A 19,052-nucleotide genomic window follows, 5' to 3' on the forward strand; every position below is an offset into this window, starting at 1 on the left:
GCCACCCTGGTTAAGTGTCTGGATTGGTGAATTTTGAATCTTTATTTCCAGTGGTCCTCAGGAGGCAGGCCTGTCTACCTCAGAACACACAAACAACCTGGAGCCTGAATGGCATTCTGACAGAAACTCCACCATGACAAACTGCGTTGTCACCACTCCCCAACGTCCTGGGGGAGACCTCCAGTCAGATGTGGAGAGACCAAGGCAGAGGGGTGTACTGTGGGATCTGGTCCAGGTCCGTGGTTTGGACAACTGGTGGCTTTGGCATCCTCCCCACTCCAGCAGAGGGAGTATGAAGGACACCACAGTGGTTGTGGGAATACCCCACATGGTAATGAACATGAGTCCTGTAGCTGGGGCAGATCCAGGGCCGAAGAAAGCCCAGTGGGCTCACATCCTCCTACCCCTGTGCCTTTGGTTAAGTTGGCAATCACCGGCCTGGCTAGGGGTGGGTGCTTTCCTGCCTAGGTCATGGAGAGCCCTGGCTGTCCCCTTCAACGTAAAATGGCCAGAGGGCAGTAGACCTTGGGGCCGCAGACAGAGATGGAAACTGGCACTTTGGATGAGGCCAGTGGAAACTGTCACCCGGGGTCTATGCAGACACTGCACTTAAATGTCACCTTCACTGCCCTCTCTCTAGGAAGTCCCACCTAGGACTAGCTTGGCCACCAGCCTCCACATGACCCCTACCTGCTGGGCCTCTCCTTCCTCTCCTCTCCATCCTGGTCAGCAGCCCCTTAAAAGCTTCAGTTTGGAGGGTCACTACTGAGCTAAGCGTTCCCCCCAAATCTGCTTCTATGCTGAACAGAGGAGATTGCTGCCAAAGTAGGGGCCTCAGGTATCCTCAGTGTCCCACCCTATCACCATAGAGGGGCTTGGAAAAATACGGGTCTGGACCTTGATTTACTGAAGGGAACCCAAACTCGAGAATCCCAGTGTTCTTCCCTAGGCCTCCACATCCTTACCAGGACCGCCTGCCTGTTGGCTGAGAACCCAGCGCCCCCTGGAGGCTGGGTATGGAAACTTTCCTCAGACCCATGGGCACTATCACCCAGCAGGCCCTCTCCATACTGAAGTGAGGGAGTGAACCAACTAGGTCAGAGAAGGTCCGTCTTCTAGATGACTTGGACAGCAGGCTGCCCTATCCTAGGGGTCCCTCCCTAAAGCTGGTGCTAAGCTGCCCTCCCTGACTCTTCATGACCTGCCTGCATCCCACGTGGGATTCCCCCTGGGACTCAGCTCTTCCACCCCAGGGCCCAGAGACCCTCGGGCACCTGGTGGGGAGTGGAGGAGCGGACACCAACAAGGCTGGTTCCTGCTCTTCCTGCCCCTCCACGCTCACTGGCAGCTGTCTTCACAGCAACAAACACAGGCGGGTGGGCGGGTGGACGGGGTGGGGGACAGGTATGGTAATGCTCTGTGGGTAGCCGTCAGGGCACAGCACAAGGAAGCAGGGGGATGTTGGAGCTGTGTGCCGAGACGCAGGGAAACTCAGGCCCGATGAGCCCCAGGTCATGCAAATTGAGGATGGAGTCGGCGATAATACGGGCTGTTCGCTTCTGGTACCCACCCGAGGTCACCATTAGGATGGGTATATCGTGGGCTCGGACCAACCGGAAAACTACTTCATCCCGCTTCACAATGCCCTGTGGGAAGACAGGAAGGGTAGGTCAGACAGGCCCGAGTTGCCATGGTGTCCAAGTCTAGCCCTGCTCTGAGCTGCTGCTGCTTCAGCCCATCTTCTCCAGACATAAGGCTGCCCATATTTTCTGTTGCTGCCAAACCTCAGAGCATGGCTTCCCTGCCCCACCATGGCCAGGGCACACAAGTTGGCAGATAGACAAATGCCCAAAGTGGCCCCCAGGATCAAGATTTCTGGGCTGACAGATACATGTCCTAGGTGGCCCTAGGGTCAGTGTCGTGGTTTGAATATGAACTGTCCCTCACAGGCTCATGGGTTTGAACACTTGGTCCCCAACTGGTGATGCTATCTGGGATGGTTCCAGACCTTTAGTTGGAGAGCTTGCTGGAGGAAGTACGCCCACCACTGTGGGTAGGCTTTGACATTTTATAACTGGGCCCCACTTGCTGTTCTTTCTCTCTATTTCCTGTGTGCACATGAAATGTGGTTTCTCTGCTTCCTGACTGCCCGGCTGGCCTTGCTCTCCTGCTGCTATGCCTTCCCCACCATGATTAACCATATTCCCTCAGGAACTGTGTGTGAGTCCAACTGAACCTCAAAGCTGCCATGTTTATCAGGGTAATCTATCACAGCAGCATAAGGTAACTAAAACAGTCAGAACGTGACCTCTGCTATGGGCGAATCCTCAAGGTGGTCCCCAATGTCAGGACGTACCGCTGGGCTGATGGACAGCCCCCCAAGGCGGTCCCCTTCGAGGACGTCTGTGCCTGCATTGTACACCACCACATCAGGTAGATGCTCCTGGAGGGACCTCCTCACATTCCTCTCCACTTTTTCCAGGTATTCCTCATCTTCTGTGCCCCAGTCCAACTCCACCTTCCGCCTGATGGCCTCTGGGAAAGAGACACAAATAGCCCTGAGTACAAGGCAGGGAAAACAAGGCTGAGGATGGGAAAGATGTGGGGACTTGTTGAAGCCCGTAGCAGGACTGACTCCATCTCAGTCTGGCCTCTCACATCACCAAAGCTGAGTGGTAAAGGGGTGCCCAAGGGAAGGCAGGAGATTAAAGCTGAGACAGTTGGCCTTGAGGGCCTACAGACCTATCCTCAGGCCCTACCAATGCTGGACACACCCTACACGTTCAAGACCAGGCTCCAAGTAGTCCAGAGTCAGCTTAGGCAAAACCAGTGGTGCACTGTGCATAAATGACCTTGCCATGTATTTTTTTTTTGTCAAATGCTTTTTATTTTTTTTATTAATTTATTTAATTATTAAAGATTTCTGCCTCTTCCCCGCCACCACCTCCCATTACCCCCCCTCCCCCAATCAAGTCTTCCTCCCTCCTCAGCCCAAAGAGCAAGCAGGTTTCCCTGCCCTGTGGGAGGTCCAAGGACCACCCACCTCCATCCAGGTCTATTAAGGTGAGCATCCAAACTACCTAGGCTCCCACAAAGCCATTACGTGCAATAGGAACAAGAACCCATTGCCATTGTTCTTCAGTTCTCAGTAGTCCTCATTGTCCGATATGTTCAGCGAGACCGGTTTTGTCCCATGCTTTTTCAGACCCCGGCCAGTTGGCCTTGGTGAGTTCCCGATAGAACATCCCCATTGCCTCAGTGTATGGGTGCACCCCTCGCGGTCCTGAGTTCCTTGCTCGTGCTCTCTCTCCTTCTGCTCCTCCTTTGGATCGTGAGACTTCAGTCCAGTGCTCCAATGTTGGTCTCTGTCTCTGTCTTCTTTTATCGCCTGATGAAGGTTAATATTCAGGAGGATGCTTATATGTTTTTCCTTGGGTTCACCTTCTTATTTAGCTTCTCTAGAATCACGAATTATAGTCTCAATGTCCTTTATTTATGGCTAGAAACCAAATATGAGCGAGTACATGCCATGTTTCTCTTTTTCCTTGCCATGTTTTTATCTTAAATGTCCTCCAAAGGTCCATCTGTTGCAAGTCCGGTTCACAGCCTATGATACTACTGGTGACTGGACCTTTAAGAGGTTGGACCAAGAGGAGGAAGTGATGCGCTTGGGAGTAATATATCAGGACCATGTCTTCTCGTGTGCCTCTTTGCCTTCAGCCATCATGCGGTGAGCTTTGCCCTATCACATGTGCAGCCACAGTGCCCTATAACATGACAGGCCCAAAGCAACAGGGTCATCTCAACATAAGAAGGACCTAAAGCTATGGGCCAAGGCAAATCTTTGCTCCTCTCCAGCTGTCGTTCAGCTCCACTCCACGGGTGCTGCTGACCCATGGTGCTGGCCTCTTCAAAATCATGCTACGCATTCTGCCATCGAGACAGAAGGCTGACTGAGAGTACATTACCTGTGGAGTGGGCAGGTTGCCGACTTCAAATCAGATCTCAGAGCCTTTGGGTTATGCATTGAGTCCATTTTTGCTGCTTTAAAAAATATTTTACTATATTTTAATTATAAGCATATAGAGGTGCATAGCATTAGTACAGTGCCTGCAGAGGCCAGAAAAGGGCATCAGATCTCTTGGAGCTGGAACGATAGGTGGTTGTGAGCCACCTGATATGGGAGCTGAAAACTGAACTCGGCCCGTTTTTTTACCCTCGTTTTTGGTACCAGGTCATGGGGGTATTGCTGTGACAGACTTTGGGAAGATTGTAATGATTTTTAACTTTGGGCTAGGGAAGCCACTGACTACTCAATGGCTCCGTCTGCTTTTCTGTGGGAGCTTAGAAGGCAAGATTGGTACTGAATCTTTTCTCCATGAAGGGGCCATGGAGAAAAGTTGAGGCTTGGCACCATGTGGCAGGATAAGGGTCCCTGAAGAGAGGCCAGGAGAGGCTACTGGAGTCACAGTGTAGAATCCAGAATTCTGAAGATCTTAGTGCCAAGACATGACCACCAAGGTCAGCAGCAGCTGTGGAATGGAGATTGCCTGATCGTAGGATGCAAGCTGTGTATACTGCAGAGGCTGGAGCTGGAGAAGGGCCTGGGCCTCCGGAGCCCAGAGGTTGTAGTGAGTCCCAGATGCATTGAACTTCTTCCACTGTTCAAGTTTGGTTTTGCTCTGGTCTGATTGTGATTGTGCCCTGGTTCCTCCCTCTCAGAGTAAAATAAAAAAGTGTTTAACTTATTTTGAATTTATAGGAATCCAGTTATCAGACTGTAGATATTTTCTTTTTAAAAAATATTCATTTATTTATTTATTATGTATACAATATTCTGTCTGTGTGTATGCCCACAGGCCAGAGGAGGGCACCAGACCCTATTACAGATGGTTGTGAGCCACCATGTAGTTGCTGAAAATTGAACTCAGGACCGTTGGAAGAGCAGGCAATGCTCTTAACCTCTTAGCCATCTCTCCAGCCCCAACTGTAGATATTTTCAAGAAACTTTGAAGTGTTAGAGAGACTCAAATTTTGGAAAGATTTTGGCTATTTTAGAGAAACTTTGAAAGAGATTTTGGATGTTTTAAAGAGACTGAATTTTTAAAGTGCTTGAATCTTTAAAGACTGGAGCTTTTAAAAGTTGGGAATTTTGATAAGGTGATATTACTATTAACATACTATCCTGGGTCACATGGGAAAGGAAAGGCTATAGCTGAATGGTGATGTATTTGTGTGTCAAGTGTGTGTTGTATTTTGTGGGTGATAACACTCCCGGGCAGGTAGTCCTTGGGTTTAAGAAAAGAAACTGAGCAAGTCAGTAAGTAGCATTCCTCCATGACTTCTGACCCTCAAAATGGACTAAATATAGACTGCCCCTCAAGTTGATTTTTGTCATGGTGTTTTATTGCAGTCTAGAAATGTAAGGCATAAATCTTCTGAGCTTACTTCTGCCACCTTTATGTTTTCTATTGTTCTGTCTCTCTCTCTCTCTCTCTCTCTCTGTCTCTCTCTCTATCTCTGTCTCTCTCTCTCTCCATCTATGCTCATCTCTATTGTGAAGTCCTTGGGTGTATTTCCTGGATGGATTTCTGTGGTCTTGGGGGTTGAGTGACTCTCTCAGGTCTCCATGTGTTTGTGGGTACAGTGGGAGCACCCACTTCCTGGGAATACTGGAGATAAACGAGGTGGCATAACCATACAAGCACACACTGAAAACAGAGGTGGGGCAGAACTTACCTTTAGCAAAGCGGTCCCCGGGGTAGATGTGGCGGTTGTAAACGTCCATGATGTATACACGCCTGTCACCCATGAAGTCTCGCTCATGGCCATTGCCCTGTGGACAGACACAACTGTCACTTCAGGCAGGGGCTCTCAGGAAGGGGGGATCTAGTGTCACACAGCAGAGCTGCACACACTGCAGACATGACCCAGCAGCCTCCTTCAGAACCTGCAGAACCCTGTCTCTCACCCTCTCTGCGAAACAGGGCAGGATCTGGCCCCTACCCTCGGTGGAACTGGGACTGGAGAACAAAGGGTAAAGGGCTGTGTATGTGTGAACTGGTTTACTTGGAGCAGAGAACGGTCAGGGAGAGCAGTGGAGGCTTTTGAGGAGTCTCCTGCCTGGTGTACAAGTGGTCATCAGGAGACAGTGAGCCCCCTTGGAGTCAAGGTCAGGAGCACTGAGGAGGATCTGCCACCCTAGTTGGACTGAGCTGCCAACAGGGAAACTAAGAGCAGATTAAACAGGCTGAAACACACTTGGGACCTTTCCAGAAGGAGGGCACCCCACAGTGTGGGGCCATTTGATAGAAAGAGGCTGCCAGGGACACTGGAAGGGGGACTCTCACCATGGTAAAGTCCTTGGGCTCCCACAGAGTTACTCACCTGGTGGGCATCAAGATCAATGATGGTGGCCCTGGAGATGCCTTCCATCCGCTCAAACAGGAACTGACAGGGAGAGAAGAGATGTGAGGACCGGACAGGCAAGGACCCGGCCCTTTCAGGACTAAGGGGTTGAGGGGTCAGAAGGACAATGGGCAAGACATGGCTTTCCCAAGAGCACTGGGGTGCTGGGAGAAGTGTGTGTGTGTGTGTGTGTGTGTGTGTGTGTCAGCGAGGCAGGGGTTGGTCAGGGAAGGATCTGGGGGCAGGCAGTATACTATAACCTGAAAGTTGGGTGATCAAATCCTGGATTCTCCAGGAAATGTGGGGTTGACAGATGAGGCCCATAGTCATGGAATTTAAATCCCCAAACTTAGACTCATTCTATAATGCTCAATCCTGATGCCTTTCCCTCCTCGAGGAGACCTTTCCCTCACTACCCTTCCAAGTTCTCCTGTGCCCTGTTCTAACAGCCAGGCCTACTGACAGCCATCTACATGCCTGTGAGAACAGAGACCCCATAGCTTGGCACCCAGCATGAGACTGGGCAGAGAACACGTGGGGGGAGGGAGGAGAGGTTCCACAGAATCGTCCATTTAGGCCAGCTCCTTTCACTCAGTCTCCTCATTTGTAATGCTCAAGAGTTCAGTGAGGGAAGGTGGGGAGGCTAGGATATGAAATCAACAGCAGGTGTGCAGAGTCTCTTGTCTCCTTACCCCTCTTCCCCTTCCTCTTTTTCCTCCCTCCTGTAGCCATGCCCTTATTCCTGTCCACAGTCCAGAAACCTGCTTGTCCCTCCTCCCACTTCCAACAGAGGCTCCCTCCTGCCACAGACAGGTTTCTAGTGGCAGGAATGTGCCAGACTCAGTTTGAGTCCTGGCCAGGTTGAACAGCTAGGGATGTCCTTCTCCACTATGAGGAGGCCCCTCCCCACTGTGAGCCTGCTTCCCTTCCCTGGAGTGTGTGGTAAGCTATGGGAAGCTACGGGAGGACTTTAGAAGTAAGGTACCACAGGTTCAGACACACCTTGATAGCTAACGTAATGTCCGCATAGGCACAGAAGCCTCCTCCACGGTCACTGGAACAATGGTGGAAGCCGCCACCTGCAGAAAGGCAGAGGGTGGCAATGGTCAGAGGCAGGGCCAAGTGCCCTCTAATCCCTACCATGCCCACGTCCCCTTCCTGTTGGAATTCCAGTTGGCCAAGTGAACAGAACACCAGGGCATGTCACCACTGCAGGCCAAGAGGCACCTCCATGTCATATCTGCAGGGTGAAAGGGCCAGCTGAAGAAACCCACCCTGGCTCTGAAACCAGAGCCAGTGAAAGAAACACTTTAGTCCTGAACCCAGAACCTAAGAAACACATCCTGACTCTGAAACCAGAATCAAAGAAACACATTTTGGTCCTAGAACAAGAACCAGTGAAGGAAATATGCCTTAGCCTTGACAACAGAGCCAAAAGGTTAAGAAGGGGCAGTGAAAGAAACCAGATCCAACTCTGTCCCTGATCAACTGAACATGAAGCAACCAAGCCCTGAGTAGAAAATCTGGGAAAAGCCCTGAGAAAACTCTGCTTGTAAGAAGCCCCTCTGCCTGTTCAGTTGGGGGCTGTCCTTTCCCACCCTGGCAGAAGCAGCTACTTTCCTGGACTCCTCCTTCCCAAATAATTCTCTTTCTCTTTCTTAGAAGAGTTTTGAGTGAAGATCTGCCGCCTTCTTGGAGCAGAAGAACCTTTGCTGAGACATTCCCTTAGGGAGTCAGAGTAGAAAAAAACAGAAACAGTTACATCTGCTGGGAAACTCCCTTGGGAGTGGAGCAGGAAAAGTAACTTTTCGCTTGATCCGAGATTTCTACATTTTCACAGGGGTTTTCCCTTTAGTTGAGAGAAGCAGAAGAAGGAAAATCTTGGACTGGAGCTCGGCTAAGATGTTCCCTTAGGGGGACCCAACAGAGCTCAGCTGCTCTTTCTAGGAGAGGACCAGGATTGCTACATCCTGCAGGGAGACCATCCCCCACTGCACCCCAATTTCAGTATAGCCTGACTTCCCAACAGGTCAGGATGTCTTTCCCTCCAGAGCTGTAACACAACAGCCACCTCACCCCACAGAAAGGGCCCCTCCCACAGAGACTACCTCAGTCAGCTGCCCTTGAGCTCCCATGCCAGGAAGGGGCAGCTCTAGCAGGCTTGCCTTGGACCCAGATTCTCCTAGTGGTGGACAGACTGGGAAGAATACCTTCTGCTGACCACAGCTGTCCCTGACATCCCCAACCCTGAGACACAGTCTGGGAGCCCTTTTTGATTTGGACCAAAGAGATGCTGTTGTAAGTTTTCTGCTAGAATGGCTATTAAGCTGCTACTTCCCCCTGTATTCCTGGAGACCTAGGATTATAGGAACCTTCTAAAATGGGGATCCAAAACTACCCCACCCCCAGCAGTGGAAGTGGGGCCATGCAGACAAAGGGCTTGCTTTACCCGTGGGGCTCCTAACGGCACCAGCTTGCTGAAGCCTCTCTATAGCCCAGAAGAGAGCTCTATCTCACCAGTACTTCTTACATGAGCTGCTCAAGCACAGAGAAGACCAACAAGTTTTCCAGAGAACACAACCAGCACATGGCAGCACCATCCGTGAAAGTCATGCTTGATCAGGACTCAGATGGTCAACTTTGACCAGTCCCTAGTTTCCATTGTAGAAGTGACCCTTCAAGAACTGGGAACCATGTTAAAGGCACGCAGGGCATGAATCACCCAAGTGTTTGTGTGACTGGATATCTTAACCCCACGGCTATGCCAGGTCTAATGTTGAACACCTGATAATGCAAACAAGAAAAAAACATGCCCCCCCCCCACCATGCAGAATTCACAAAAAGGGCCCAGGGTCCGCTATAGACCGTGCCCAAGCCAGCACCTTCTCACTATGTTCAATTCCTCACAAGATAACAATACCACACCAAAGTAAAGGCTGCCAAGGAAAAGGTTCTTCAGCTGTCAAGGACTGTGAAGACAGACGTGCAAGGGACACAAAGAGCCCACGGAGCTGGGGAGCACTAGCTCCCAGGGCCCCTGAGCTGGCACCAAGCCTGGCCTATCCATTCACATGACTAAGCCCTAGCCACTGGCCTAGACCAACATAGAGGCAACTAATTCCACACAGACATGCTCAGGGGACCTGACCAGGACCTCTCAAAGGGACGGCACAGGCTCTCTGGGTAGGAGAGGACTCCCTATCATTGGAAATCAGTACATGTTAGGCAGGGGCATTCTCAGAACAAATATTCCTCAGCAGATAGAAACTGGCCGGGGCTTCACAGGAACAAAAAGGCCGAATACTCACTTCCAGGCTACTGAATGACTCTCGGGGCTCTCCTGTCCCTCTGTCCCACACCCTTTCCAGCTCCACCAGGCTAGCCATTCTGAAGCCCCACTACTCACCAACATTGATGGCCCAGCCTCGTTCCACAGCCAGCTTCCCCGCCTTTGGAGAAAGCAGAGGATAGGAGTTCAGGCCTCACCCTGAGGCAAGCATGCATTCACTCCATCAGTACAGCTCTGGGACAAGAACAGGTCACAGGAGGAACCAGGCGACACACTCCCCATCCCTCAGAAGACCAGCCGCAAATTTTATCTGGCCAACGGGGGGCGGAGGGGAAGAGCCAGACAGCCCTCCTGGTTTTACAAAGAAAACATCAGAAATTCAAGTGAGGTGAACTGAGTATTTCCCTGTGGCTTTCGAGTGGAAAAGAGACGGTTTGCTTGTGGAAATATCATAGGCAGGTGGCTGAATTCCACAGGTGTTCAGGGTGAGTGTTAATACAAAATGTGACAATGTCAGGACAATGGCCATGGTTGGGACAGACCTCATTGACTGAGACACACAGTGTCCCTCGACCAGCTTTCCAGTCTGTGACTAGTGCTACCGCAGAATATACTTCTGCTGGGTTACACACACAACAACTCAAATTGTTATTAGGTGGGAAAGGACACTACAGGGCAAAGTGGGGTGGGGGCCAGCAGCTGCACACCCCACCCAGCCTACCATGATGGTGCCTCCAGTTTGGGTCCGCAGGGGCCTCAGCACCTTCCTCTGCACAAGGAAGTTGGGGAGAAAGATAACCGGGGGTATCTCAGTGATGGTAGCCACCACGAAGGACCACTGTGGAAAAGAGACATGGAAGTCAAACTTGGTGCCAGACCTGGGCATGGCAGCTCCCTGCTCTGCATACTATCTTTGTTGGAGAGCGATAGCTGTGAGCCACCTTGGTACTCCCAGCTTTGATCTAAGCACAATGAAGTTGATGTTGGTGTTCTGAGGCACTCTTCTGCCCTCTTGTGTCCATAAAAAGAACTGCAGGTTGCTCTAAGGCTTAGCCTCCATGTGGTTTCTCAGCTCCCCACTGCCCAGCAACTAGCAGGACAGTGGCTCTGGTGCCATGTGCCAGCAAGCACTTCCCAAGTACTTAGGACCTGTAAGACACGCAGGTGGGCTTGAAGTCTTGTCTTGTGCTGGGACACTTTGTAGCCATGGCTAACAAGCCAGCTGGTGCAATGATCCATCTTCATGGGAAGGAGAGGGCCTTGTGGAGAAGGCAACATCTACAAAAGGTAAACAGTGAACAAGAGTCCCCAGATGCAGGCATTGGGCCAAAGAGGCAATTTAGGGCAAAGCACTGAGTTCAGGAATGACAGAATCTGGGCACAGCAGGGCAGGCTAAATAAGCTTCTCCAGTCGTTCATGACCTGGTCTCCTAACACAGAATACTTTCAGAAACACAGGAAAACCAAAACCAGAACTGAAAACTCACAGGGCCCCCAGCTCCACATCCAGCTGCTGGGAGCTACTTTGTTGCTTTTCTTGCACTTTCAAGCAGGTGACTCCAATCCTTTCTGCAGGGCATTGCAGAAGCCTGATTGGATGTGTCTGGCGCTCTCTACTGTCCTTGTTCTTTTTTTGTTGGAGACCTGATCTCTCTACATATCCCTGGATGTCCAAGTATGATGTAGACCAGGTTACATCAAAGAGATCGCCTGCCTTTGCCTCCTGGATGTTTCAATTAAAGGTGAGTTCCACTTTATAATAATTATTATTATCTTATAGACAGTTGTTTCTTGCTTTCCCCAGGGGACAACTTCTTGGCCAAGATCCACTGGGACTCCAGGCCCATGTGTAATGGAGTCATATTTATATGGAACCTGGGCACATCCTCATACATAAATCATGCCTAGATTACCTATGACACAGGTTGTATTACCACTCTGAGAGAAGTTTATGCCACGGTTTAGGGAGTAAAACAAGAAATTTGTATGTTAAGATGGATGCAATATTCTTTTTAGAATATTCTCTAAATTTCTAGAGAATGGATGGTTGGGGCTGAGAGCAAAGAACCCAAATCTATATATTCTTTCCTATATTTATGAGTCAATTGAGCTAAAGGTAGTATGGTAGTGCATGGCCACCATCCCAGGCTGGGACGTAGAGGCAGAATAATAAGGAGTACAGGGCCAACCTTGGCTACACAAGACCCTGACTCAAAGGACAAAACAAAAATATATGTTTACTTAGAATCTCATGCCTCAGTTACTTCAGGCGTATTTCAAATGCTGGCCAGCCACCATGGCCACTGGTGGGATGGAGCAGATCTTGGATGTGCCAACCATGACAGCTTTATCAGATAGGACTGCTCCGGAAAACAAACAAACTGTTGGTGACCGAATAAAACATTGGAGTGGGGCCTCCTGTGGCTCTGGCAGAAGGGGGAGAAAGGGCTTGGCAGAGTGGGCTGTGGGCCAGGGAGATGGTAGTTACAGTGGGGGTGAGTGGATGTCGGGTCTCACAGTGGCACTGACACAGGGCAGGGTGAGCAGAAGACAGAGCAACTGAGAAGGGCACTGGTGTGTAGGGGACAGCATGGGACAGATACGATTATCTGGGATGTGCAGCAGGATAGCCAGAGGACAGCCAGATTGTTCAGGCAGAACCCACTCACAATGCCTTGTGACTAACTGGTCAGGGCAAGGGCTTAGGGATGGTCGGGCTGGACGCAGGTCGGGACAGGGCTTCCAAGTCAATCCGGGCTCTGCCCCGGCTGTACGCCTCCGCGCCTGCCCCCTTGTCTGCAGAGCAGGGTCTGGAAAGAGGGTGTAACTGTGGAGCCTGCTGCAGGGGCCTGTCCTCCCCTCGCTGCTCAGAGGCTGTACCAGATCTGCACACTGCCACCAGCACACGTGTGTCACTATCCAAGGCTACACGACATCTTTGTCTATCCCCTTCAGAGGGGTACCATCAATCCAATCTAAATCAAAACTGCTGGGCCTCTCAGGAGGCCAAAGTCGAAGACCATGAGCTCAGACCAACCTTGTCTCAAAATTAAAGGTTTTTTAAGTTATTTTTTAAAGGGGGGAGATTGATGGAGTGGCTTAGTAATTAAGTGCTTGCCTAGGTTTGCTCTTCATTATGGAGAAAATAAAATTAAGTAACCACAAAGGAAAAAAAACCCTAAACTCACAGGGACCCCTGGGCTCTGTTACTTCTCTTGCACTGCCAAACAAGTTAATTCAATGCTTTGTGCATCAAAATATCCTGGTTCGATGTCTTCTTGAGCTCTCCTCTCTCTCTCTCTCTCTCTCTCTCTCTCTCTCTCTCGCTCGCTCGCTCACTCACTTCTGCTATTTGTTATTTTGCTTTTGCTTGCCATAAGCTCATTCACTCAAAACTCGTAACTATGCTCGATCTTTTCGTGGTACAGAAACAGAGTATGTATACCCCAAATAACTGAGACTGGGTATCCAAACAAATATGTATGGGCGTATCCACAGCAACACTACTAATGATCGCCAAAATGGAGAAATAACTCACATGTATATAAACTAATGGATGACACACCACGTGGTAGAGTATTACGGGTCCAAGAAGAGGGATGTGGAGCGTGGGGCATGGCTCGGTGACAAGGCACTTGCCTTGCATACTTAAGCTCTGAATCCCAGCCACACTGGGAAGGAGAATGCATGGCACCTGCCCAGTGTGAGGTGCAGTGAGGCAAGCCAGACACCAAAGCTCACACACAGCTTCATTCCATCTGTACAAAGTCAGGTACAAAGTACGAAAGTCTGTGGAGGCACGCTAGAGAGGGGCGGTGACTGGGCAGAGGGCAGGGAGGACCAAGTGCTCTGTAGGGTCAGGGTTTTCTTTCAGGGTGATCATGACATCACATGGTGGATGATGGAAATGCTGCTTTAAGGCGGTGGATTGTGTCATATGTAACTAACCACATTTTTATTTAAGAAAAGGGGAGATGGGCATCTTAAGGGAAGAACCAACAAAGTCAAAGTCCCAGGTTCCCATAGCTCTCCAGGTTCCCTGAGGTTTGCCTCCCTCCCTCCCACAGTGCCTTTGGACTTGTGGCTCCTACTTAGACTGCCTTCCCTCACTTCAGGCCTGCTGGCCTCACTGTCCTCCACACCCTACCTCGCTGTTCCCCTTTCCGTGAGCACTTGGCACCTGTTCATCTAGTTATGTTCCTTCTCTGCTCTCCATTGGAGAGTCACTTGGTCTCTGCTTCCATCCCTTCCCTGCAGGACCCAGAACAGTGCATGCTGGTTATGAACGTGATGATGGAGGCTCATCAGATATCAGGATCTTTCAGCTCTGACCTGCTCCCAGGGCACAGCCCTAGAGCTCACAGCAAGGAAGGGAACAGCGCTCATGCTGACAAGATGCCACCCGTCATGGGTCCAGTCCTGGGGTGCACACACAGTTGGTGCTCCTGCACCAATGTTATCTTCCTCTTTGGGGGCCCTGCTCATTGGGATGGAAGGCTACGCAGGGATGAAGCCCAGGGCAGATGTGTGCACAGAGTAGATCAAGCAGGGGAGAAGGGTATACAACATCCACAGACAGACCCAATAACAACTCTGGGAACCCCGAAGGGACCTGCCGGACACCGCTTGGGATGTCCATAGCTGAGGAAAAGGACAGACGATGCAGACACGGGGTGAGAGAGCTGTGGCACTAGATAACGAGTCTCACCTGAGTGTCAGCAGCACCTCACCCATCACTCCCCAGCTGCAAACCTGTTCATAGTACTCAGGATAAAATCCATGCTTCCTCCTCAGCTAGCCAGACCCAATGTAGCCTTGGGCTGGCTAGCCAGGCCACACAAGACCTGGTATATTATAAAAGTTCTGTTTCTCCCTTTGTTCTGGCTACCGGGGAGCTCCGAGCCCAGTGCTGTTACCTCTTCATTTTGGTGAACCACTATGTTACACTGATACAGCCAAGACCTCCTGCTCTGGTCTCACTTTCTGTTTGGGACTCACAGACTACACTGCCTCCAGATTTTGGAACCAAAACTAGACAGGCAGCCTGCCTTGTAAGTTTCCCTGAAGGTTTTATAAACGGGTGGGATCCTGGTAACTCCCCCCAGCAGCCCCAGCCTGATCCCAGCCCCATGCTTGGTCTTTTCCTGTCCAAAGGGCATCTACCCCTGCCTTCTCCTCTCTGTCTGCACTCCTGGCCAGGCTCCTGGGCTGTGCACTAACCACGCATGTCTGGGCCCCAGGAAACGAGGGCAGCCAGGCACTGGGCTTCCGGCCAATGCCTCACACCTCTCTCCTGGGAGCCAGGGTGCAGCCTCTTCCTGGCAATCTTTCGTGAGCTCACACTGCCATGGCCCATCTAGAATTCTCACAGCTCAGGCCATGGTTGGCCGGGTAAGAGGCCAGCAGCTGGGGCCCTGGTCCTGAACAGATGCCTACAGGGGTCCTCCCCACGCTTAGTCAAATCTCCCCAGTAATGACCTTGAGCAGGTACAGCCCACTTCTGAGCCAAGGTCTTTCCAGACAGAGTGAAGAGACCTGTTGACTTCTGCCCTCTGTGGAGTCCTGAGTTCAAGATGATTCTGACAGGAAGCCTGGGGGCCAAGGATCCCACACTCTGAAGCAGAGAATCAATGGCACCCTGATGCAGGCCCAGCCAGGGAGAGCTGGCAGCCATGGATTCTGACACAGGATCCCACGCCAACCTGCCACATAAATATGTACTAAATACCCAGCTCCCAACAGGAGCTTGCAGTGACCTCTTGTACCAAGAAGCCATGGGCAGACAGTGGCAGTCCAGTGCGGCCTGCATGGGGGATTTAAGAACCTTACAGTTAGCACATTCGGAATCAGAGTAGGCGGCTGGGGGTATGGCTCAGTGATAGGGTGCTTGCCTAACATGTGTGAGGCCCTCAGTTCAATCCCAACAACCATAAAAAAATAGAAAACCACCCATACCCCAAAACCCCAAAGCAAAAAAAAAAAAATAGAAAAAAGAAAGAAATCTGAGAATATCATTTAATAATCAGCATGTGGCTTCTCTTGGAAAAGCGGGCACTGCAGTCATGCTGGGTCCTACTGTGTGGCAACCAACCACATGGCCCACGTGGGAGGGAAAGATCTACAATTCACCCCAGACACCTCCACCTTCCTCCCACTCAGGTCGTTATCTTCCCTGATGGACCCTGGGGAGTTTCACACCCATTGTTAGTCCAAGAGTTTACATTTACAAGAAGTTCTTAGACTAGCATCTCAGCTCACTCCAAAAACAGGCCAGAGTAAAGTGGCCTCAGTGGACAGGACAAGGGCTGGTGTCCCCCTCCCACTAAAATAATCCCAGAAAGGGCCTCTGAGGCCTGTCCAGGGCACAGGCGGAAAGTCACTGACATGCCCAAATCCTCTGAGGGGTTCTGTCTGCACCTCCCTGTTTTCACACACCCTGAAGATGGGGAGCTAACTACCCACAGATACACGTTCCTATAGTCCCTCCGTATCTTAGGAACTAGAGACTCCCATGTCTCCCTGGGCTAGGGGCAGGAGTAGGTTCCCCTAAGGCCAAGCTGCCCCTCCTCCAGTCACTGCGCCTGGCCACATTCCACAAATCCCTGTACTGTACCTTCAGCTCGTTGAGATAGCGCCTCGTATGCACCACCAGCAGGTCCTCCTCCGAGGCCTCCCGCGCCTCCACCAGCATGCCGTCCGACAGCAGCTTCTCTTCTGGAACCACAGAGCAAGCCCCTGCTCCCTTTCTGCTGACTCTCAGGGCCAGGTGTCCCCCCCAGGCCCTCCCCAGGCTGCACACTGGCCTCTGGCGGCCCCTCAGCACACAATGAACTTGTGGGTATTCTGAGAATGACTGCCTCCCTAGGCCAGTGTGGCCAGTGACTAGGTCCTCTGCCTCTAGGTGTTGAGCTTGGAACACACAACAGTCTCCATATTTTCTGTGTTGCTGACAATCACCAGGTGAACTCAGGTACAACTGGATGTCTTCCAGAAGCAGGTGGCACAAGGAACCGGAATGCTCTCAAGGGAGAAAAGGCTCTTAGCAACTCTCCCTCAACAGGTGGCTTAAGACATCATGCCTCTCCTCAGCCTCTGTCTGAGCCTTGCTCAAGGGGGATCTTTGCTAACCAAAGGTGAGCAGTGGTTCACAGACAGAACAAGCCAGAGTCAAACAACTGCTGCTTTCAGAGCACTGCCTTTCTGCTGGAACCTTCTATTTATGGCAAGTGAAACTGCCTTTTCCCATACTGATGACACAAGATTCCTTTTAAAACAAATTTAAGTTAAAAAAAATCCCAAGATTCGGTCATTTAAAAATATGCAAAAACACAGGAGTAGCTGGTATAGGGGACATCAGAATGTTTGAGAGGCTTGAAGATGTCTAGTATCTGCTGAACATGCTTACCAAAAACTCAGCTCATTTTACAAAAGAAACTGAGGCTAAGAGAAAGCACAGCCCCAGAGTACTGGGTTGTGATGTTCTGGGTTCTAGAGAAATCAGAATCTAGGATCTATTTTCAGTGAATCAACCCGTCCCATTTACTTCTACACACACATTCCAGCAGGTGTTCCCTTCCACAGCATTCCATGACCTTTGACACCTCCAGACTCAGCTCCCTTCCTGCCAGGGCCTCTAAAGAGCTTGCCCTGTGGTCCTGCCTCCCATCTTCCCTCATCCTCAGGGGAACAGGAGCAGGAACAGGAGCAAAAGGACCCTTCTTTTGAGGTAGGAGTCCAGCCTGCAGAGTGTATACCAGCAGGAAACCACTTGTGCAGGCAACAGATGCTCAAGGCTAGCATCCAACACGACACATCATCTGTGTGCTCTCTACTCTGTTTCCCTTTGGATGCTCAGGCTGGTACCTACTGCCGAGGGGAAAGCTGTACCACTTGCCATAGATAGAAGGCCACCAGAGGGACAAAAACAAACCCAACAGAATGGCTGTGTTATTAATGTCTAATTTTGTACTATTTTCTGCACGATGCAGAGGTGGGGACCTGCTCTAGATTTTTAGCAAGGGAGACGGGGACTAGGTCTAACTGGAGGGACTATGAGACATGGTCCATTTGTGCTTAGCAGCCTGCCTGCAAAGGCCCTTTAACAGCAGGGCAAAAGGCAGTCTGGGGCTGAATTCAGATAAGGATGAGGATGGGGAGAAGAAATGGAGGAGGCAGATGCAAGTCTGAGGGGTGGTAAGGATAGGGAGCTGGAGGAGGCAAATGCAAGTCTAGCGGGGGCAGGAGGGGGCTTTCTTACCTTTCAGGAAGTTGATCACCTTGCCCCATTTTCCAGCATCAAACGGGTGCAGCTTCTCCAGGCCCATGAAAGTGATGTTGTAACGTGGCGAGTACACGATGGGCCAGCGTTTCTCTGGTACATGCTGGTACAGCTGTGTTGCGTGCGGCCTTCAGTGTGCAGAGAGACAGACGCAGATATGGAGGGCGGCCTCCTTGTGGAAAGCAGTCTTCCCCTCCCCATTCACGCCAGGAGGTCACAACACCAACAAGTATGAAAACAGCTCTTCCCTGAGCCCTGACTAGCTTTGCCTAAACCCGCCTCCAACACAGTCCTCACAGCAGCTCTGGGGACCAGGTGTGCCCAAGGTCACATGCCAGTGCCAGGTGTATTCAGCGGTGCCGGCGCCAAGGCCCAAGGCCTGCACCGGGGAAGGCGGGATGAGGGTGGTGGAATGTGGCTGTCTCACGAGTCAGCTCACGCATCTGCGAAGCTGGGAACAAAATGTGCTGCGGGGGAGAGGGCGTAGATTGCGATTGCAGGAGGCTGTGCCCTCGTTGCAGACCTGCAGCCCACAGCGGTGCCCTGGGGAGGTGAGACCCACCATTCACCCTCCCTGTCTCCCATTCCGCCCCACCCGTCCCGCCGCGCCCACGGGGACCCCCAACACCCGGGCTTGGCCCCCTGCGCGACCCCGCACACTCACATCCCGCAGCCGGCCCTGCCTGCTCCGGCCGCCTCTCCGCACGGGGAGGGGTGGGAGGGGTGCAATGGGCGGGCCCGGCTCAGAACACGCCTCCGTGGCACTGGGAACTGGGGGTGGAGCTCTGGCCTGCAGCTGCGTCACAGACAACCAGACCCGCGCCGGCCAAGGAAAGGCATCCAATGGGGTCCCGCTTAGAGGGTGTGGTCATGCGCAGCTCCGCCCGCATTCCCAGGGTAGAAATAAGCTTAGGCGGTGTGAGCACGAGCATTTTTGCGTCTTTCGCGCCTCTGGCCTCAGTGTGGAGGTGGAGGGTATGTTCTGGGTCTGCCATCCCCGATACATGTTTCCTCCTGGGGTGCAGCCGTCCACTCCTGTACCATCTGTGGCGTTTTCACCTTGGTATAATCACTTCC

At 51.5% G+C, this 19,052-nt stretch overlaps 1 protein-coding gene across 2 annotated transcripts; it reads right to left on the bottom strand.

Moving 5' to 3' along the window:
- Positions 1-20: 20 nt before the first annotated feature.
- Positions 21-18,704, bottom strand: Hdac11 (histone deacetylase 11). Of its 2 annotated transcripts, XM_057770103.1 has the most exons (10): positions 18,640-18,704; positions 17,955-18,103; positions 16,311-16,411; positions 10,419-10,535; positions 9,815-9,857; positions 7,411-7,487; positions 6,388-6,450; positions 5,740-5,836; positions 2,357-2,535; positions 21-1,646 (listed from the first exon to the last, which is right to left on the bottom strand). In XM_057770103.1, coding segments are annotated over exons 1-10 (1,044 nt in total). In that variant the 5' UTR covers positions 18,642-18,704; the 3' UTR covers positions 21-1,430. The 2 variants fall into 2 exon arrangements, with proteins under 2 accessions (XP_057626086.1, XP_057626094.1); XM_057770111.1 differs by lacking the exons at positions 21-1,646; positions 2,357-2,535 and adding an exon at positions 2,999-3,388.
- Between the last annotated feature and the right edge of the window lie 348 nt (positions 18,705-19,052).

Source organism: Chionomys nivalis, chromosome 1 (assembly GCF_950005125.1).
Source record: "Chionomys nivalis chromosome 1, mChiNiv1.1, whole genome shotgun sequence".
Lineage (NCBI taxonomy): Eukaryota > Metazoa > Chordata > Mammalia > Rodentia > Cricetidae > Chionomys > Chionomys nivalis.

Coding starts and splice junctions, on each gene's coding strand:
- Hdac11 (XM_057770103.1), bottom strand. Junction 7,488..9,814: donor AGGCTGGGCCATCAATGTTG/GTGAGTAGTGGG, acceptor GCCTTTCTGCAG/GTGGCGGCTTCCACCATTGT. Junction 6,451..7,410: donor ACATTACGTTAGCTATCAAG/GTGTGTCTGAAC, acceptor TCTCCCTGTCAG/TTCCTGTTTGAGCGGATGGA.